Source organism: Coloeus monedula, assembly GCF_965178545.1.
Source record: "Coloeus monedula genome assembly, chromosome: 23".
NCBI classification, from domain to species: domain Eukaryota; kingdom Metazoa; phylum Chordata; class Aves; order Passeriformes; family Corvidae; genus Coloeus; species Coloeus monedula.
Genome location: NC_138803.1, coordinates 3,837,849 through 3,859,704, shown reverse-complemented (window position 1 = coordinate 3,859,704; position 21,856 = coordinate 3,837,849). Strand labels below are relative to the sequence as shown.

Here is a 21,856-nt window from a genome sequence, read left to right as displayed (position 1 = left end):
GTCCCTAACTACAGCTACCCCCGTGTTTCCTGGCGGTGGTTGTCAGTACTGGATTCACTTAGCAGAAACTAACAAGCAATAAAGCTTTTGGAGCCACTGGCCACAGACCTCCTGCCCCACACACCAGTGGCCCTGCAGGCACCAGCCCTCTTTCCTTGGCAGTGCAGGGTTTGGATTCCCCCTGTGTGAAAGAGCCCTTTGAAAGGAAATCAGCCACAAGCTGTGGGAAGTGGCTCCACCAGCAGATTTTGGGTTGGTGTGTGGAGGGCCAAGAGGGACACAGAACTAAACAAAAAAGCCCCAATAACACACCATCATTTGGGTTAGTTTTTCAAGCACCTCTGTATAAATACAGTCCCAGCCACCTGTTCCTTTGGGGTTTTTATTGTCTGGGACATAGAGCCAGGGTCGCCTCTGGCACAGGCCCCGGGAGCAAGCTCTGCATCAACTCCACCTCTGCGCACTCGCTCGGAGATGAGCCGAGTTCAGTTAGGGAGATTATGATCTGTTTCCTCCCGGGCCTCGCACGGCGCTGCCCCCGGTCTCAGAGTGTTTCTCTCCCACAGCTTTTTTCCATCGTGGCCGAAGGCTCCGTGGGCCCCGGGACAAAGCGCTCAGTGTGCCCCGGGTGCGGGGCAGCCCCGGCCCAGGCCCGCGCTGACGCACAGCGGGGGCACGGCCAGGGCAGGAGCTGCAGGTCAAACGCGTCAGCTCTCCCCGCTTCGCTCGGCGCTGGGGCGCAGCGGGGCGGCCCTGAGCCCTGGGCCGTCCCCTTGTGGGGATCCCTGCCTGCTGCGCACCATCCTGGCCGCACCACTTGGACACAGGACCCCGCCATTCTGCACGGGCTTTCTGAGCACAGTGAGCCCTTCCCAGCTCTGCCCCGAGGCTGGGCTATTGTCTTCTATCGAGGCGCGAGGGGGGCCGCAGTGCGAATAGCTGTGGCCGATGGGTCACCGGCGCTGCTCGGGCTCCTCGGGCGCTGAGCCGCCCGCACGGAACCGCCGCCGCGGCCGCCGCCATATTGGGCCGCCCTCAGACCGCTCCGCCCGCCCTGCCCCGCCCCTAGAGCCCACCACGGGCAGCGCCTACACTTCCCATGAGGCCTTTCTCCCGCCGCGGGGTGCAGTGCGGGCGGCTCCCGGCAGGGGGCGATGCGGCGCGGAGGGGGGGGGGGGGCGGGGCCGTTGCCGTGGTGACGCGGCCGCGAGGCCCCCGGCGGCGGCGGCGATTGGCCGCGCGCGCGCGCGGGGTGCGGTGGCGTCAGGGCGTGCGCGGTGACGCGCGGGGCCGGGGGTGACGGGGGGGGCGACGACACGAGCGGGGCCGCGCGTGAGGTGAGCGGGACCGGGGGGAGGACGAGGGACGGGGGCTGTGAGGGAGCGGGGTCGTGAGGGAGCGGGGTCGTGAGGGGCCGGGGCTGTGAGGGACGGGGGCTGTGAGGGAGCGGGGTCGTGAAGGACGGGGGCTGTGAGGGGCAGGGCGTGTGCGGGACGGAATGTGTGAGGGACGGGGAGTGCGAGGGAGAGGGGCTGTGAGGGGCGGGGGGTGTGAGAGGCTGTGGGTGTGACAGGGTTTGGGGCAGGGGTTGGTGCAGAGGGGATATGGGTGCGAGGAGCTGGGGCGTGAGCGGCATCGGTGGCTTTAGGGTTCAGGCTGTAGTTCTTCTTGGGAAATCAAGGGAGACTGAGGACGGGACATGGCCCGCACGGGAGGAAGCTTAGGGGGACAGTGTGCCCGTCGTCTTTGCCAGGGTGGCGTGGTGGAGGGGGAATTCGCCAGGGGATTGAGGGTACCAGGCACTGCAGAGCTCTGGGGCTGGAAGGAGGAGAAGCAGGAGGATCAGGATGGACCTTTAGCAGAGCATCCGGTGAGGGGCTGCTGCAGGAGGAAGGATCTGAGAGTCCTTTCTCATCCCTCATATCTCCACGGTCTGCTCCCTCTTTCCCTGAGATCCCAGATGAAGGAGATGCCTGTGGGAAGGAATCGGATGTGCCATAGGGTCCGGACAGTGCCCATCATGGTGATGCAGAGGGGTCTGAGCGGTGGCTGCCCCACAAATCAGAGTCCCAGGGCTGGTTGCAGTGTTGGTCTCTAAACCAGTGACCTGTGGGTTGAGACAGCCCATGTCCTGTTTCTTGTTTCTGCCCCACTCTCCTCTCCTCCTGCCCTCTCCGTGCAAATCCCGTGTTGCCTTCAGCAGAGTATCCTTTTCTGTACAAACCTGCTCCAGGCTGAGGTGGGAGTTTTCCTGATGACTTGCCATGTGTCAGCCAGGGACAGCAGAGGAAGCATCCAGGTGGGATGTGCTGGCAGGTTCCCTCCATGCCCTGCCAAGCTGGTGCAAGTGTTGCCTTGTGTGTGGTGTGATGGGCATGTCCTGGCATTTAGCTGTGAGTGGGACAACGTGAGCCAATCATTTAGTTTTAATTCTCAGATCTCTGGCACCAACTGAGCACTCTGGTCTGCAATGGGAGAGAGCTCAGGGTGTGATTTGTGCACTCCCTGCATGTGATTCAGCCCTCGTTGACAGTGTCAAGGCTAATGCTGTGTTACCGAATCAGGATGAGCTTTATTGCTGGTGGACGTGAAGAAAGCCAACTCCTGGTGTGCCAGTGGGGTTGGAATGACTTTAATATTGTTCTTTGTCAGAGAGATTAAAGAGAAACTTTGCCAGGATTGTTTAGAAAAACTGTCTTCCATGTTGGGAGAGAAGGGATGAGGAACCTGCTCTGCTGTGAAAGTGAAGCTCCCGAGGGCACTTTTGTGGCCCCACTGAGGCAGAGGCTGGTGCTGGATCCACACTTGGCAGAGCTCTAGGCTGCCCTCAGCCCCCACCTCTAAACAAGGGCAATCACTGCCTTCAGGAGGATGTGACTTTGACATCACTGACCAGGCGATCCTGATGTGATTGATGCTCCAGTGCGAGGGACTTGGGTTGTATTTTTGGATCTCACACTTGTGCCCTCCTCTGGATGTGCCTTGATCCTGTAGGGAACACCCTCCACACTCAGGCCACTGGGATCCTCAGCTTTTGAGGTAGGGGATTCATGTTCTTTTTTCATCCTCTCCTGGGCAGCTGCAGCTGCTGCTGCCATGTCAGACCTGGAAGGATGTGCAGCACTCAGGGTTCACTCTCAGCGCAGCACTCGCAGGTTGCTGCTGAGCTGCCCGTCCTGCTAGGGGCTGGCGATGCTGGTTTCTTGCTGGTTTCTTGCTGGTTCTCAGCTGCCTCACAAGTTGTCCCATGTCAAGGGCAGCAATACAAGATGGGGCTTTTCCATCGGAGTGGGAGGAGCAGCTAAGCCTGGGTAATGTCAAGGAGGGTATGTGGGTGCAAACAGCATCATGTTCACAACATCTTTGTTTAATGTTTTAGTCCAGTTAGTCTGCATAACTGTCTAAAAATAGAACATGTTTTCTCTAAGTCCTCTAGTTCAAAGCCTCATAAGCCATTTTTTTTTCTGGCATTAGTCTCTTCCTTCTCTTTTGAGCCTGAAATTCATACAAGGCAAAGTTCTCAGGAAAACCAAGAAGAGTGAATGAACTCTGTTGAATCCTTAAGTTTCAGCCACCCAAGAGGAAGTTCATTAAAGTTGCAGGAACTTTCTGGCAGCCTCTTGAAGGTGGATTAAGCAAGCTGAGTAAACAAGCAGCCTTGTGGCCACCACAGACCTTTTTCTAGCATCAACTGTGCATTATCATAAGAGCTCAGGGTCATCAGCCTCTGGCTGCAGGTGACTTAAGGCAAAGGTGACATCCCTGGTGAGGGGATGGAGCTGTCTCTGCTGGACACCCCAGGGTTTGCTCTACCTCCTGGTCCTGGGACAGATGCTGCCTGTGGCAGCGGCCCCCTGGAGTCACCTTGGCCCAGGGCTGCAGCATACGAAAGAGGGAGTGTGTGTTTAAATTTCAGAGCTGCTGCTGGACCCAGCCCAGTGCTCCCAGCGGCATAAATATCTGGCCTTCGGCACAGCCGTGGAAACTTGCTCTCTGTCCTTCTGCAGATTGCTCCAGGTTTCGGCTGTCCATGCTGACATGGTGACCGAGCGGTGGCTTTCGGTGACAGGCAGACGGGGACAGCTGCTCCGCAGAGGTAACCCTTCCCCTTTGCATGTGGGCCACCAACCAAGGCACTTACCAGTGTTTCTAGAAACTTGGGGTAGGGAAGAGCCTGGGAAGAGCGGTTTGCTTCCAGCAAGTTTCACTTTGTCCATGAGCTTAAACTTTCTTAAATTTCATTTTAAATTTAAACTCTGTACCTTATTTTTGTTCGGTTTCTGAATATGATCTTATGGATTACTTCAGGGATACACTGTGAGGACCATGGTCTAATCCTGTTCTCCTCAGCTGGCTCTTGCTTTAGAAAACAAAGTGACATAACATTTCATTATTTAGCTGGTGTTTATGACTGAAATTGGCTCTTGTAGATGGGGAGGGCATATGAGATCCAGGGCTGCACGTGGGTAACTGATCACCCAACAGTCCCACACACGACCCGGCAGTGGGGCCGATGCTGTCTGTCGGTGTCAGACAAAGCTGGGCAGATCGTGGCAGAGGCAGGACAGGGGTTTGGAGGAGGTGGTCAGCAGGGACATGGGCGGGCACCATCCTACCTGCAGACCCTTGAAGTGATTCCTGGAATCAGCGGTGCTGAGGCTGTCTGCATGTGGCTGTGGGTGTGTGTTTGCCACAACACAGGTCTGAGGCGTTGAGCTGTTGTGGGTTTCTGTGTCATGTTGGTGCAACTGTTACGCTGTCTCTGTTCTGGTATTCAAGACACAGACTTCCAAGGATCTTCACAGCATGTGGAGAGGATTTTATAATGAGCCCCATGAGGCTTTGCTGATCAGAAGAGCATTGTTGTACAGAATTGCTTTCTGGTGTTTATGGGCTCTGTCTTTCTTGCGTGATGCCTTTTGACAAATACGTATTTTTGTACAGTACATCTTGTTGCCCTTTGGGGAATATTTCATCTGTGGCTATTGAATTATGGACTGGAAATCTGCAAATGATCTTGGAGACTGAGGGATTGGCACAACAAGAGACTCTTGGGCTCCTCTGAACAACAGAACCTGACATACAAATGATGTTTTAATTGGGTGAGATGATGTTACAGTGCTTATGCCTGAAAGGTTATTTGCTGTCAGATCCCAGCCTGGCTTGCCCTGGCTATGACATTTTAGATGTCAGGGGTTTTGTGGCTTGTACTGACTCTTTTGCTTAGAGCAGGAACAAACTGATAACCGCAGATTTGTTGGGCTCTGTTGCTGCTTCTCATCAGGTGCTGCAGAGTAATCTCTGCTTTTTCTAGAGGTGCACTGCTGCAGTAATTTTGGAGAGTCTGGGAAAGTCTGGACAAACAGAAGTGAATTCCATAGTGAGGACAAGTAAGATTTTTCTGTAGAGCTAGTTTTATTTTTTTTTTAATACTCTGAAATGTGCTTGCCTCGGCAGAATGCCTGGGAAATTACTTTCCCAAAGCGAGGTTTAGAGTGGAATGATTGATGCCAGTATGAATCCTTTTGGTCAAGGAGGTTGTGAAATGCATTCTCCCCAAAATATATGTTTTGGGATGACATTCACTGGAGCCCTGCTTGATTGCAGGAAGGGTTCAGAGCAGAACTGACTCGAGATGTATCTTAGTTTCATTATGACTTCTTGAAATGCTTTAATATTCACTGTTTCAGTCATAATGTCTGGAAAATGTCTGTGTTTTCCAAGGCTTAGCCAAGAGCTTGCGAACATCTGGGATCGTTTTGGTCAGGTCTTTCTATTTGGCTTTGCAAAGGGCTCTGAAATGTGTGTGTGGATGTTGGGGGGCTTTCCTGGGAACCTCATGGACAGGCTCTGCTTGAAGTTTTGAGTTTTGGGGAGTCTGTGGTTTGCAGGGGAATCCTGACCATGGAGGAGGAAGTGGCAGGATGAAAGCACAAGCCAGAAACACAAGTGTTTGTTACGGTGCTGGATCAAGCCAGAACCCATCTCAGGGGCTGGGGTATGGCCACAGCCTGGTAATCTCCATGTTACCAGAAGTTGTTGCCATCATGCTGCATTTCCTGATTTGCCCTAGTCTGGGAACTGGAGCTTGAAATAGCAAAAACCAGAACATGCATGTTCAACCCTTAACAGAGATGTGGGATCTAGACAGGGAATGGTTCTGGTGATTTGAAAGGGCCGATGAGCTGATAGGGAAGCATTTCTTTGATGGGCTGTTAAGACAGACTTTACTGCGGAAACACATGCCTATCTCATTAGGACAGGCTTTGTCAGGCCTTTCCTGGCAGAGGTTGTGTGAGATGGCTTCAAAATAGGCAATGCTTTGTGCAGTCATCTTGTTGATGGGAACCTAAGCTCAAATCCTTATCCTTCCTGACTTGTTACAAACATTTTTCAGTGGAACTCTTGATTTCATCATAATGCAATCTAGGATATTTCTGAAAATGCCCAAATCAGCTTTTCACCTTTAAGTTGTTCATATGGATTCTACTAGAGATGTTGGCCCTTGAAAGCTGTTAACTCCACAAGGGCTGATGTTCAGAGACCCACATCTCTGAAAATATCCGTGGGTTCTCATGTCTCTGGGGTAGGCCTTATGTTGTGGAACTTAGGGACATGGGGATCTCTGGAAAAGGGTTGTTGGTGAGCATGAACTTGAGGAGCCTGCTGAGCTGCCAGCAGCTGGCTGTGTCAGGAAGCAGTAGCTGTTGGCTCACCATGAGCTCTGTGGCTCACCCTGTACCCCCAAGACAGTGCCAAAGGCATGAGGATGTTACAAAAAGTGTGAATGCTTTGCTCAAGGGTTTTGTTTTCTGGGAGCTGAGGCAGAAATCCAAACGGTCAGAGCACACTGTGAGTCTTGGCAGGATCACACTGACATGGTCGCTGCTCCTTTCCCTGCTGAAAAGGCAGGGAAATCTCTGTTCTCCAGGCAGCTATTGCTGTGTGAATGTGGCCAAAAATAGTAAGGAAACAGCATTCCCATCTAGTTCCCTGAGAGGGTGTTGTACTAGTTTGTGTGGAAAAGTGATTCTGGTGTTCTCTGGAGATTTTCCTACGGAGATGTGTGCAGTCAGACTGGGACCCCTCTGTTTTCCTGGCTGAAGGGGAGCTGCAGCAGACACAGCAATCTGCTCGATCCATCTCGCTGCGCATGTTCCTGGCCCTGCTGAATCATCGGAACTTGTGCCTGGGCACAGTTGCTCTCTGTCAGCTGCATCCTGGGATCAGAGCAGCGTGGCTGGTGCCCAGGATATTTTGCTAAAGTCTACAAAACCAAGTAGCACTTCTCTGGGAGTCCAAGTGTAAACATAACAAAACTTACAGGCTGATGGATTTTTTTTTTTTTCCTGATTAGTTCAACAGATCTAAACAGATCCAACAGATATAAAATCTGTTGCTGCAAAGAGGAGGAGGCTTGCTACTGGTTTTGTGGGCATTTTCCTGGATCTGGGAGCACTGGCAACGTAGCAATAAAACCTAGGGGCCTGCTGGATGTTTGGCTCCAGACAGAAGGCTGCATGCATGTGTGTGATCCTAAGTGACTCATCGGCTCACTGCTGCTTTTCTGCCCCCATTGCTTTTCTGGGGAGCTGATTGCCCCTTCCAGAGCAGGGGTGGCACTTGTTGGTGTCCCAGTGACCCTGAAACTTTGGGGAAATCTAACCTGGGTCCTGGTGTGTGCAGCACTGCCAAACTTGGCCTCCCTGACCGCCAGCGGTGCTGAGCCACAGCTTGTCCCACTCACCACTTTCCTGGAGTTCCATTTCGGTGCTGCTCTGGGTCTGTAACACCCTGTGCCCACTGTTTGCCTTGGGAAGTGGTGTTGCTGTTTCTGTGAGCTCCTCCCTCACCAGCCCTGTTCTATAATTACTGATGTTCCTGAAACCCGATCCTTCCATGTGTCCTGCTCAGGTTCGGGAGGACAAGGGGTCCCTAAGCAAACCGACTGCCCTGGAGTACAGCCAAGAGGACTTCAGCAGTTTGGGATAGCATCATCTTACAGTGGTTCAGTGAGTTCTGAGCTTCCAACCTCCTCACCTTTGGGATGGTAAAGGAAGGGGGAATACATCCCAGACAGCTTCTCTGGTGTGAGTGCCAGGTTTGCAGCGTGATCCCAAAGCATTGCCACAGTTTCACAGCCACCTCTGCTGTGCGCTGGGCTGTGGGGGGATGATCCTCTCTCCTTGCCAGACTTAACGATCTTCTCAAATAGCAGCACTTCTGTGCCATTTCCAGCACTGAGAAGGCCCAGTGGTGTCACCTTTCCAATACCTGCTTGTTTCCTGGCTGCTGTCCTTGTTCCAGTGGGTGAGACCCACGTGCCCCTCCTGGCCATAGGTACTTCGGGCTGTCCTGAGTTGACCGCAAAACACAAATACCAGTCAGCAGTTGGCAGAATGAGATGTGCCAGTTTATTTCCTGCAAGTCATCCTGGAAATGCCTTGTACAGGAATGTACGACAGGAGAAGATGGTCACAAGCAGTGCAGGGAGCTGACCAGGGGCCGGGCAGGCCAGACCTGCAAGTGTGACTGCGAACAGGTGTCAAAATCTGCAATACAGGAATAAACAATGACACTTAGCACTGATCTATTGCTCTGCACTTCCAAAACATACCGTCTCCATGAGCTAACGCAGCCAGGGAAGGATCAGGAAGGAAGCACTGTAAAAATCCTGGGTTTGTTTCTTTGTGGTGGATTTTGGTTTTGGTTGAGGTTTTTTTGATGATAAAGGAAATGGAGGTATGGGACTTGACCAGATTTGCTGAAGGTCATGGAGCAGCACTACAAGTAAGAGCTAACAACTGCACAGCTCTTCACAGCCTGCCCTGCTGCTGCCCTTCCAGCAGCATCAGCCACGGAGCCTCACAAGGGCAGGGAGTCCCTCTGCTGGGAAGCTGTGGAGGGATGACTCCTCTGTCTTCCAGTATCTCAAGATTTTGAAGCACATCTCATGCATGCTTGGAGCTGCTGGAGCCAGGGAGGGCTGCAACTCTTGGAGAACGAGCAGCGCGGCAGACCCTGCTTTGCACATGGCTGAGAGTTCAGTGCCCAAAGTCTGCTTTTTTCCTGTGTCTGCAATACCTCTTGCACTCTGAACAAAGCCAGCAGCAAGTTCCTTTTGGAGGAAAATGTCATGACCTGGTTTTGGGTACAGCATCAATCATGGTACAAAAAGAGAAGAATCCAGCAAGTTTTGTAACCTTTTTTAATGAGCTGGGTTTTTTTTTTTCCCCCTCAGTGCCCAGGAAGTGGGTGAGTTAAAACATGCAGTAGAGGTGTGATTCATTTTGGCAAGCCTGGCTGCACAAGGCAGCTGAGGGAAATCTCCTGCACCCTGTGTCACATGTCCCTGAGTAATTAGCAGCAGCTATGGTAATGGCAGCTCTGGCAGCACCCCACTGCTTAGTGAGCCCAGCTCACTCTTGGGGAAGCACAGGTGGTCCACACCGAGCAGCCTTGGAGAGAGAATCACAGGACTGGACTCTGGGGCATGGAACAACATCTACGCAGATGCTTCAAGGGGAAGAATCTGGCCCAGAATGTCCGTCCTGGTCAGTGCTGTGTGGGAGGGCTCTTCCTTGCTAGCTCTAGTAGTTTATTTTTGTGTGTAGCCTGCCTTGCGGCCAAGACTTTGAGTAAGGGAGGAAACACTCGGCTACTAAGTACTGCTGAGATCTCATTGGCTAATATGGGGGTATGCTGATCTTCCAGGAGCAAACACAAACATGTTTTCAGTGTTCGTCTCTCCTGTTTTGTACTCTTAGTTACCTTTCCTGTATTGCAGCATCTGCTTAGCTCTTATTTGGCTTTTATTAGTAGTAGCTGACGTATAGGAGGAGGAACAGAAACTGGTACTTGGTCAGCAGATCTTGGAAGCAGTGACACAACCCGAGGGAAGTCTGCAAAAGGTGGTCAACCAGCAGCAATCACATCTCCTTGATGGATTCAGGTCAGTTTTCAATTGTGGATTTCAAAATGTGCTGCGCATCACAGTGCTGCCCTACGGAGGGCTGAGTTCTCATCTCACCCCTCCTGTTTCTTTTGGCTGTGAATTTGGTGAACATTCTTATCCAGAGGAATAAAAACACGAGCCAGGAATGCTCCCATGGTATATTGGTTTCCTTTTGCCATTCCTGATGACCTCTTTTACAGTAACTTGAACAGCTACTTTGAGCGGATCAGCTCTGTGACTTGACTCTTGGGAGGTTTGGACCTTTCTTTGGTGCTTTGCTTTGCCTGGAAACTCTGAGCTTGGCTCCAGGGTCTACGTGCTAATCAGCAGTATTAGCTGCCAGGGGAACTGCCAGGCCACAGGGGCACAGGCTGCTGGTTGATGAACTGGAGGCTCTTGGTCAGCTGTACTGCCTTCTTGCAGGGAATCCACACTGAAGGTTTATCTCCTTTTAACTTCTATTCCTGTTTTTTTCCTCTTCTGGTTTTGCCACGTCTCTCTCCCTGTTCCCACTGATGGTTTAGCTTGGCGTAGATGCCAGCTTCTAGGAAAGACAAACCTGTTGCCCAAGCTGTTTGCAGCCAGCAGGCATCAGCCCAAGCCCAGAGCCAGCAAACAAACCCTCCCTGCCCTGGCTGCAGAGGAAGCTGCTGGCTCAGCCAGGGTTACCAAAGCTCCTTGAAACAGGGATTGAGGCAAGGGCAGAGCAAGTCATGAGATGCTTGCCCTCTTGCTCATTCCCATCCTGTGGGAAGAGGAAGGAAAACATCTTTGCTAGATTCTCTGGATATGCTTAGGAAGAAATTCACAATCTCCATCCTTGTTTCCATCAGCGTCCTGTGACAGCTGCCAAACGGAAAAAAAGGGGTGGGTGTCCACGGCAGGCAGAAATCTCTGCAAGTCTTCCTGCAGCTCGAAGTTTGTGTGCTGCGCTCTGGTACAGGACTCAGCCAAGAGGAGCAGACCACGTTATCCCTGCTCCGGCAACTTGGCCACTGGATGTGGCGGCACCAAATGGCTTGAGAGGTCCTGGGGTGGAGATGGGCCCTTTGGCTGTCCTTTGTCACCCACAGTGCTGTCCCACAAAGATTCCGGGCTGCGGTGCTGGCTGGGCAGGTCCCTCCTTGCGCTCAGATGGAGAGACTTTGGACAAACCTCTGGAGAGCGCCAGCTTCCCAGGACCCCCATTCCCACTGAAGGGCTTGCAGGGGAACAGAGGGAAGCATGTGAATCCTTGGTGAATCTCCACAGTCTCTGCCTGCTGCCTCCCTGCTATACCTGGCACGGGGGTGAGGGCTGAGGTCCCTCTCCTGCTGGGGGCTCTGCCCAGCTGGCTGGCTCCTCCAAGGGGTGCACAGGCACGGCCCACGCCTGGCCCTTTACCCAGGCAGCGACTGCCTTGGCCCTTCATCTGCCAAAGGCTGGGGCTGCAGCCTCCCATGTGAGATCAATCCTCTTTTCCAGTCCTCTCCCTCTATCCCAGTTGTTTAGAAAACAGGAAGGGCTAAGGGAGAGGCAGGTGTGCAAAGAGCTCCTGCAGCTCCCCTCTGCCCAGGCCCCTGAACTCTTGGCCTGCAAGGAGATATTCAAGCAACACATTTGGAGCCTTCTGGTAAAAGCTTTTCTCTCTCTGGCTCTCTAGCCACTCTCAAAGGGTGGGATTCACATCCATATCCTTTCTGTAATGCCTGCGTGCACGAGCAGCCTTAGCTGGGGCCCTCTGGAGCTGTCTGTCCATGTCTCATCCTCTGTTTTCCCCCTCCTCACACCCATCCAAGCCCGACTCCAAGCACAGTTTTGGAGTTGCTTTTTTGGGTTTTGGGGAGAAAACTGCATGCCAAAAACTTGCTGCTGCCCTGGGTGCACATGGCCCTGAGTAGACCCAGCAGATGCAGGACAGCATGTCAGGGATGTACCCAAATTATTCCAACATGTCCCATGAGACATCTGGGGCAAAGCAGAGAGCTCTGTCTGCAGTGGGTTTAAAGCAAGGGGCTTGTGCTGGATGCCAGGGACGAAGGGAATTTAATGAGCTGCTCATTAAGCTCCTGCAGGATCGATTTTCCACTGTAGATGAGCTGCTCCTGCCACAAGCTTCCCCTGCTAACTGCTCTTCCAGGCAAAAGTGTTTCCCTGATGTTGTGTGATCATTTATATATAACCCTGAAAAGGATGAAGTTCATTACCCTCCATCTCCAGTGAATAGGTTTTCCTGCCTGTCTGCCGTGTCCCACCACGTGGGATGTGTGAGCAGAGGCCAAGGATAACACAGCCCTTCAATGGTCCCTCAGTGCTCATGTGGAGGCATGGGAAGGGAGCACCCCCCTGCCTGCTCCTGCTGCCAAGGAGCACAGGCCAGTGTGCTCGCTGTTGCCACTAATGTACCTCTTCTGGAAACAAAGCCACCTGTCCTGCAGTCTGAATTCCCAGTGTGGAGGGAAAAAACAAAGCCCCCTCAGCCACAGGAGACCCAGGCTCTGGTGCAGCACCAGCTCCAGGGGTGACTTGTGTCCTGGCTTTGTAACGTGTTTGTGTTCACCCTCCCACCTGCAGGTTTTGTTCTCTCCCTGAGCTGCTTCCTTGCTCTTTCAGGGAGCTCTGACCTTGATGGCTTTCCAGCAATCCAAGGAGCTGGCTGCAGCTCAAGTTCGAAGTGCCAGGTGTGAGGGTCTGCTGCGGGAGGGCAAACAAATCCAGGGAGTTCTGGGTCACTGCCCTCCCCCAGCAAGCCCTGAGCTGTGCTGTGGCCTTGGGCACAGGGCACAGACCATCCCAGAGCTTGGGGTTGCTCTTATACGAGGCCCCTGCAAGATCCTGCATTAGTTTAATTTGGGTTTGCAAATTGAAGCTTTCTTGGTTGAACCTGGATTTCAGTGGCTTTCCTGATGGGTATTTCTCCACTTAAAAATTGCTCTCTTAAGGAAGTGGATGGAACTTTACATAAGCTGGGCTTGAGATATTAATTATTCAAGCAAGAGTCATTTTAGGAATCAAGATGTGGCATGGTTGGGAGGGAGGTGGGAATGGCTCTGCCATAGCCACGGTACCGGTGCTGCATCGTTTGGACGGCTGGAGCTCTTTGTGGGCTCTTTGGGATGGAGTAAGGCAAACAAGGAGCGGAAGTGCATGGGGGAGGATGGGGCCATTCCTCCCACAGGAAACCCAGGATTAAGACACTGGTTGGATTGTGTGGCCGTTGGGATCGCACTGCTGGACCCCGTGGCTGAGCACGGCCCAGCAGCTGCGCAGAGCAACAGCAACACATTCAACCCTGCTCTTGGCAGAGGAGCCAAGTGAAAACAAACACAAAGGCTGTAACTGGCAGCACTCTGACGGGAAGGAGTGTGAGTGCAGGGCCGACAGGAAGCCATCAGTCTTGCAGATGGCTTGCACGGGCCAGGCACTTCTAGCCTCTGCCTGCTGCTGCACTGAGCCCTGCTCCCCCAGTATCTTCCACCCACGGGCAAGGCACGCCCTGATCAGCTGCTGCTCCCAACCCAAGCTCTGCTGTGGCTGGGCAGGGACAGAGGGTGAAGCCAGCCCTGCTTTGATTCTTCTGGAGATGCTGGCTCTGTCAGACCCTGGCCCTGGCTGTCACCATCACATCCCAGGTCACTGGCAGCTCTGGGGGACATTGTCTGGAGCAGTGTTTCTGCTACGGGACTTGCAAGCTGGGTCCCTTGGTGGCATCTGAGCTGGTTTGTGATCTGCTGGGCTTTAAGAACAATTCTGTGAGCTTTTGCTTGCTTGAGTCCTACAGAATGTTTATTCCAGAGTGCAAAGGGATCTTTAAATGGCCCCGGCTCTGCGTGTCTCACTGGCCAAGGAGCAAGCACAGAGCAGGACTGGTGTGGTTGGTGACACTGCCCTGCTGCTGAGCTGCTCCATGCAGGCACTCAGTGTCCTCTCTCCCATGTCCTGCAGGCTAGCAGGAACAGCCTGGTGGGGTCCATCTTGGATAGACGCGGATGATGCCAGAGCTATGACAGGGATTGCAGTCTTGGCACTGAGGGGTGATCAATTATGGAACAACTACAGGAGGAAGTACCTGAGGTCAAGGAAGAGGAAGAGGAAGAGGCAGTGATGGTGACAAGCGGAGCCTCAGACTCAACTGGAGGACCAGACGGCTCGCTGCCTTCAAGCAGCTACACAGGTGAGTGGAGCCACAGGTGCTCATCCTGTGGAGCATCCAGGCACCCACAGCCCCCAGGCAGCATGCTCAGCTGCAAGGGCAGAGAATCTGTCCCTGAATGGAGTTCAGCTGGTTTTAATCTCTTCCCTTTGAGAAATAATGCTCCAAGTTATGGAGAGCTTATTTCTTCCTCTGAGATCACTGCACAGCTGTTGGCAATTGAAATTAAAAGGACAGGTAGGTAACATTGTGCTTGGGAGCAAGGGGCCTCCCAGGGTGCTTGGGAACGCTTCCTTGGACACTTCTTGAAGTCCTCAGTGCAAAGTGGTTGTAGGAGGTAGGAGAGAAGGTTTGTGGATGCAGAGGCTCCTCCAGAGGCCTTGATGTTCCAGCTGGGATGTCCTGTGCCAGCAGCCAGCCAACCAGGGATTATAAAATCTGCTGGTTGGGGTTTCATTGCCAGGACATGAATGCCAGAGGGAATAAAGAAGCATTGATGTGGAGTCTGAGCTGCTGGGGTAGTCTTGGCTCTGCGCACGGCATTTGCCTGCAGCCAGTGCCAGATTCCAGATGTGATACCAGGGACAGGCAGGACAGGGCTAGAAATCCCTCCTCAGCCCCATGGCTGGAGGAGCTGGCCACACCAGGAGCTGGGCCCGTGGCTGTGACATGGAAGGACGTGTCCCTGTGTGTGTTTGCAGACCTGTCACAGAGCTCCTCTCCCTCGCTGTCGGACCAGCTGCAGATGGGCTGCGAGGAGGCGGCGCTGGGAGCGCTGAACGTGGAGTGCAGGGTCTGCGGAGACAAAGCCTCGGGGTTCCACTACGGCGTGCACGCCTGCGAGGGCTGCAAGGTGAGAACCAGGGAGGGCTGGGTTCAGCAGCACCAAGCAGGGCTTAGACCCCAGGGACTGGGCTGCCTCCTCACACAAGCAGATTTGCAGCAAAACAGGGATTCGGGATTGATTGTAAAAAACTCAATTGAACCTGTCTAGAATGTGGCAAGTACAGGCAGGCAGCAAATGCTGCCCTGGGAAGGTGGCTGAGACCTGTATGGCCCAAACCTTGCCTTGTCATGCTTTGCTGTATAAGGCAAATCCATCTGTCCCCACAGGGACCCTGAGTTTGCTTTTAAAAATGGTTTCTGTGCTGCAGATCAGCAGTGAGCTGTATATTTATCCCCCTGGGATCATTGGCTGCAGCTTGGATGTTCCTGGAATTCTGGAATTCTTTCCCCTGCAGCAGATCCAGCAGGGTTGCATTAGCAGCCCAGGTCCTGCCAGACATTCCTGCAGGCTGGGGTTGGCCCATGGCTTATTCCTCCATCCCTCCTTGTGGGCTGCTGGCAGTCACACAGCACCAGGCATGGATTGCCCCCCACACTTCTTCCTCTGCAGCCCCTTTCTCCATAGAGACTCTGCTTGCATCAGAGAGACCAGGGCTCCCCTTCCTCACCCCCCTGAACCTCCCTGAAGCTCCTGGGGATAACAAACCAGCCTGGTCCCAAACCACAGGCACTGCTGCTCCATGTCCCCCTGCTCCCTGCCTGCAGGGTTTCTTCCGCCGGACGATCCGCATGAAGCTGGAGTACGAGAAGTGTGAGAGGAGCTGCAAGATTCAGAAGAAGAACCGAAACAAGTGCCAGTACTGCCGCTTCCAGAAATGCCTCTCGCTGGGCATGTCACACAATGGTGAGTGTCACTGCTGCCCACAGGCCTGGCCAGCTGGGTGACACAGGGCCAGCTGCCCTCCTGTGAAGGGAGGCCTCCCATGGCCTGCTGTGCTGTAGCCTATGGCTCTTCTTGCTAGGGGATCATTCAAACCCAATGCTTCAAGTATTTGACTCTTCGTCCCCTTTTTCTGTATGAGAAGGGGCTGTTTATTCCCACCGTGCAGTACAGCTGCTGGCATGTGACTGTCCCTTACGGACTGGCCCAGAGGGAACTGGCATGCAGATTGTTCTTCTGTGCTGGCATTTTCAGACTTCAGGTGTAAGAATCTTGGATCCAGACAAGCAAAGGTGTTTTATGTGGGAATCGGGGTTTGTGCAAGAGCCCAGAGGAGTGGGATGGGAGTCTGGTGTGAGGAAGCAGCAGTGGCTGGTTCATGGTGTTGATGCTGGAGGAGCTGCAGCCTGGAGAAGCATTGTGTTGTGTAGCTGCAGGTGTTCTCCAGCAGACCTGTCTGTCTGCAGCAGCAGAACAAACTCCTGCCTCTCTGGATGCATCTTCTGGGGTCCCCCCGCTGTCCTGACCCCCAGTTTTGCCTCCCCAGCAATCCGCTTCGGGCGCATGCCAGAGGCAGAGAAGAGGAAGTTGGTGGCAGGGCTGACAGCGAGCGAGATCGGCTGCCAGAACCCGCAGGTGGCTGACCTGAAAGCTTTCTCCAAGCACATCTACAACGCCTACCTGAAGAATTTCAACATGACCAAAAAGAAGGCAAGAGGTATCCTGACCGGGAAGGCCAGCAGCACCCCAGTAAGTTCCCCCCCAGGGCAGGTGGGGCTGGCCATGGCCAGCACAGGGGACTGTTCCCTGGGAGATGCTGCACATCTCCCTGCTGCCGTAGCTGTTCCATATGCACCATTCCCACCTGTGGCCAGGTGGGTTCTGCATGTCCTGCCCTTTGCTGGGAAAAATCCCATTGCTCTGCAGACTTGTGCTGTGGTGGGTGGGTGCAGACTGCCTGGGCACTGTCAGCCCCAGAGGCAGGGCACAGCACAGGGACAGGCAGACAGGACTGTCCTGGGCAGAGCTAGCACCTCGAGTCCCCGCAGCAGACTCCTAACTTGCTTCTTGTTCAAGCAGCCTTTTGTGATCCATGACATGGACACCTTGTGGCAGGCAGAGAAGGGGCTGGTGTGGAAGCAGCTGGTGAATGGTATCCCCCCCTACAAGGAGATCGGGGTGCACGTCTTCTACCGCTGCCAGTGCACCACGGTGGAGACCGTGCGGGAGCTCACCGAGTTCGCCAAGAGCATCCCCAGCTTCATCGGCCTCTACTTGAACGACCAAGTGACTCTGCTCAAGTACGGGGTGCACGAGGCCATCTTCGCCATGCTGGCCTCCATCATGAACAAGGATGGGCTGCTGGTGGCCAACGGGAACGGCTTCGTGACCCGCGAGTTCCTGCGCAGCCTGCGCAAGCCCTTCAATGAGATCATGGAGCCCAAATTTGAGTTTGCTGTGAAGTTCAACGCGCTGGAGCTGGATGACAGTGACCTGTCCCTGTTTGTGGCTGCCATCATCCTGTGTGGAGGTGAGCGGGTGCCCTCGGCCGTGCCAGGGTCAGGAAGAGTTCTGCCTCCTTAGAGGTGGTTCAGAGGGGGCTAGGGGAGCTGAGCTGCAGCTGGCCCTGAGGTCAGCCAGGGATGTCTCAGGGGCGTGAGAGAAGAACTGAACACTTCCAAAACCAAAGTTTCTCTGTGGCGGTGATGCCTGGCGAGCTTGGACCAACAGCAAGCAATGTAGAAGTGGCATCTCCTCCTCATGTGCTGTTGTGGGATACGTTGCCCAAGGGCACACTTCTCCCCTTTCTAGCTGATGAGGTTGAAGTCCCGGTGGGTGGGTTACAGTCCCCAGCTCCCTTTCCCCAGGAGGAGCGTGTACTTTGGAAGGCTGCACCATGACCCTGCAGCTACCATGCTTCCTCTCCACAGACCGCCCTGGCCTGATGAACGTGAAGCAGGTGGAGGAGATCCAGGACAACATCCTGCGAGCACTGGAGTTCCACCTGCAGTCCAACCACCCAGATGCCCAGTACCTCTTCCCCAAGCTGCTGCAGAAGATGGCTGACCTGCGGCAGCTGGTGACAGAGCACGCCCAGCTGGTGCAGAAGATCAAGAAGACAGAGACAGAGACATCTCTGCACCCGCTTCTGCAGGAGATCTACAAGGACATGTACTAAGGACCTGTTATTTATGAGAATGAAGCCATGGATTCCCATCACGACTCTGTACAGAAACAAAGAAAACCCTTCCCAGTGTCTTCCATTTCTCCTACTGGAAACTCTTTTCTACATGACCCTGACATACGGTACATAGGGTGAGATGCCGTCAGGATTTGCAGCTGCCTCCTGCTCGGCCAGAGCTTCCGTTAACACACACTAACAAATCTGCAAAGCTGCTGTTCCCGTTCCTACGGCCCAGCTCTGGCTGCTCCCAGAGCAGAGCGGCCTCCCAGTTTACATGGCTCAGGCAGCGAGGTTCCTGTGGCACCCCGGGTCCCCAGGGTGGGGAGCTCAGGTCCTTGGGAGGGCCAAGGGGGTGCAGGGGCCAGCGGGGCCGACAGCAGCACTCACAGTGTGTCTGTATTCTCTTGTTCCTTTGCACTCCGAAGACGTGAGCCGTGAAGTCTGGGACAGTGTGATGAAAGGATGTTTCTCTCTTACCCAAAGAACAGCCCCAGAGTCTTTGAACACGGGTAGGGGCTGTCCCAGCAGAGACCCTCAGCTGCAGCCCCGCTGTGCTCTGCAGTGCGTTCCTGTCTCCCAGCAGGACTGTGTGAGCTCTGCCTTCCTGGGTGCTGTGTGCAAGCCTTTGCTCCTGGTGCCCTCGTTCCATAGGGAATGTGTCCCTTGGCACCTCAGTATGAGAGAGGTTGGGATGGGGAAGTGGGAGGGAAAGGATCTGACTCCTTAAAGTTCACCTTCAGAGCAGAGGCACAGAATCCATGGCTTCCACAGGCTGTTCTGCACAGACGTGAGTTACAAAAAAGGTGCGCAGAGGGTCAGGGGCCTTGAGCTCCTCGGGGTTTGGTGTCCTGCCTCAGTTTCCCCTCTGTGAAAGGGACCTGGATTGTCACCTGCTCTCTGCTCAGAGCAGGAGCACGGGGATCTGTTAGTGCATTGGCTGCAGAGAGCTTTGCAGCTGCTTTATAAACAGGGAGGGGATGGTTGGGATGCTCACAATGGGCAGCAGCTTCCCAGCGAGCGTGGCTGTGTCAGGGAAGCTGCCAGTCCTCCTCTGCCACTGCTCCCAAGAGTGGGAACAGGTCCAGGCTTCGGGGTCTGCCTGAACCCAGCACCATTCTGGGACTTTACCTCACAACTTCTCACAGCTGTAGTGAAACACCACGGTGCCACCTGGGCCAGGCCAGGCCCTTGGTGTGGGGGGCTGTGTCGCTTGGGCTCAGGGTGGGGGGGAGGATGGACCTGGGAAGGGCTCACTTTCCCTTTCAGGATAATGGTGTCTGACCTAAGAAGCAACACTTCCCTGTCTGCAGCTCGTAGTCCCGTGTGTCCTGAGCAGCCTTATTAAAATACTGGTATTCCCAAGGAGGGGTTGTGGGAGCAAATTATTCAGTTTTATTTTACTTTCCTCCTCTTCAGGATAGCAGATTTCCCTGGTGCAATAATTCCTTTAAAACCCAAAGGGGAAGAGCACTGGGCTTTCCCTCCCCGTCACAGGGCTGGCCGGTCCCAAACCTCCCCCTGCTGCCACACTCCGCTCCTTTTGCCGTGCCTCAGTTTCCCCGCCCACCCCCTCCCCTCCCTACCTCGCAGGGGTGTTGGGAATTACCGTTTCTGAAGCACTTTGAAGCCCTCTGGGGGAAGGCACTGGAGACGTGTGTGTGCTGGTCGGAGCCTGGGGGATTTGCCCTTCCCAAAGCCCCGGTGGTGTCCCCACCGGGGCCACAATGCAGGACTCGTGCCCATCACCTGGGAAACTTTTTGCTCTTCCTTCCTCGACAGCATAACAACCCTCAAACTGAAATGTATATTTTTGCTAGAAGTACAAACCTCCAAGTGTTTTTAATAATATAAATAGTGTCCACAAACTGACTTGACTTTAAATAAATCTGAACTAAATATTTAAGAACCTTTTAGCGTCCAGCCTGTATTTGTGGGATTTCTCTCAGCACCTGGGGGCTGTCCGTGGGAGGATTTCCAGCAGAGGCTATGGCATTTGCTGTGATTTCCAGGGATTTGCCATGATTCCTGGGGCTCTGTAATTCCCAGATCTCATACCTGCTGTGGTTTTCCTGCTTGCAAACCTAAAGCAGTAGAAAGAGCCAGTCCTGAGCAGGATCCCAACCTCAGAGCTGGGTGTGTCCTGCCCCAAATGCTGCGGGCGGAGCTGGAAATGAGGTGAAAACGGCCCGAAATGGGGAAGAATGAGCTCCAGGGCAGTCACGTACTGGCACCTGGCGCTGCCCTTGGCTGTGCCGTAGCACCTGAGAATTTGCAGGGAGCAGCTGCAGATCCCCGGGCTCCCCTCTGCCCGGCTTGAGTGCCCTGGGGGAAGCTGTTCCAGTGCTCGCTGCCTCTCCCGTGCAGCTGGCGGCACACGGAGCCGTGGTGCTGCTGGGCAGGGGGCCCAGGGTACCTGGCTGGGGACCCTGTGTGGTTTACCCCAGCAGGCAACGAAACATCACCCACCCGTTCACTCCCTCCCTTCCCAGTGGGATGGGGGAGAGAACTGAGAAGTGAAATCCACAGTGTTATAAACATATAGTATTGGCTTCTCGCAAAGTATTAAAGTAGATATTATATAACGTTAGAAATGCTTTTTGCTGTGTGGATGTAGTTTTCTCTCGTTTTAGCAAGAATGTTAGCAAGTGTGAGCAAGTAAGATAACCTCCAAGGGAGCAGAGGATGAGAGGTGCTAATCAACACTTTGTCCAGAGAACAAAAGGGCCCAAAGGCTACTCCACCCGGGGAATGGGCAGCCAGGAGGGTCCGAGAGCCGCTATCACCGCTCTGCCCGGGGGACAAAGAGGCCCAAAGCTGCAATCAGCCCTGACTGGAGAATTAAGAGATCCACCCCACCATCGACTCTTACCTAGCGGGCCCAACCCCAAGAATCAAAAGAAATAAAACCACAAGGCAGAAGACTACGCATGCTCTAAAAAGGCGGACCCAAGCAGTGGCCATGCAGATCAATTCCTGGAAAAGTTTTAATATGAATAAAGAACAGACAGTAAAAATGGTATAAAAAGGACTCACCTCGAGCATCAGGTGTGCTCTTGGCAGAGCGCCAAGGCACCCGGCCGTTATCCCTTTGCTTTATTTTATGTGTCTCTTATTGTCTTTCTATTAAACTCTTTAAATTCTAACAGGAGAGTGAACCTCGTTTTTCACAACAGGCTGAGTTAAAGGCAGTTTAATAAGACTGGAAAGGAAGGGGAAATAATAATGATAAAAGAATTATAATTTAGTGATGCACACTGGAGCGGTGCCCCCGTCCAGGCTCCTCACCGCGGGAGCAGCAGGAGCTGCAAAGTCCTTGACTCAGTGTAAACAGTGCTCACGCACCCGGCTGCTATCAGCCAGCCCGGGCTTGTCCTCCGCCCAAAATACGTGTCCCCGACTACTAGGAGAGAATTATCCCAGCCGGGCCCGGGACTCACCGAGGCCATAAATAGCCCTGGGAAGTGGCCCAGCCCTCTTCGCTGCTGGGGAAGAGATGGAGTCAGGCTCGCTGATGGCATCTGGGCCGTTCGGGGCCGGGGGAAGCTGCCTGAGACCCCTGTGCAGGTAAAGGCCTGGGGACGGGGCGGCTGGGAGCAGATTTGGGAGAAGATAGACTGGAGATGGGGCCCCGCGCTGTGGGGGTAGAGAGTGGATTGAGATGGCCTTGATCCACCCTCCCACCCATTTCCCCATCCCCCCTCCGGAGCTGGGATCGGCGGCAGGACTCCGGCCAGGCCCCCTCTTCCTGCCAGCCCCAAGCCAAGGGCTCCCGTCCTTCTCCGTGCCCCTGCCCTCGGTCCCCCTGCTCCCGCAGTCCCGAGGAGAGCCCCCAGACAGTCCCTGTCCTGGGCTTCCTTT

At 54.1% G+C, this 21,856-nt stretch overlaps 1 protein-coding gene across 5 annotated transcripts; it reads left to right on the top strand.

Moving 5' to 3' along the window:
- Positions 1-1,318: 1,318 nt before the first annotated feature.
- PPARD (peroxisome proliferator activated receptor delta) lies at positions 1,319-19,884 on the top strand. Of its 5 annotated transcripts, none has more exons than XM_082296020.1 (8): positions 1,319-1,337; positions 4,008-4,096; positions 13,880-14,108; positions 14,789-14,940; positions 15,639-15,777; positions 16,361-16,563; positions 16,891-17,344; positions 17,745-19,884. In XM_082296020.1, the coding sequence occupies exons 3-8, from the start codon at positions 13,979-13,981 to the stop codon at positions 17,990-17,992; spliced, it is 1,326 nt and encodes a 441-aa protein (XP_082152146.1). In that variant the 5' UTR covers positions 1,319-1,337; positions 4,008-4,096; positions 13,880-13,978; the 3' UTR covers positions 17,993-19,884. The 5 variants fall into 5 exon arrangements, with proteins under 5 accessions (XP_082152146.1, XP_082152147.1, XP_082152150.1 ...); XM_082296021.1 differs by lacking the exon at positions 1,319-1,337 and adding an exon at positions 1,794-3,039; XM_082296024.1 differs by lacking the exon at positions 1,319-1,337 and having other exon boundaries at positions 3,946-4,096; positions 16,930-17,344.
- Positions 19,885-21,856: the final 1,972 nt, after the last annotated feature.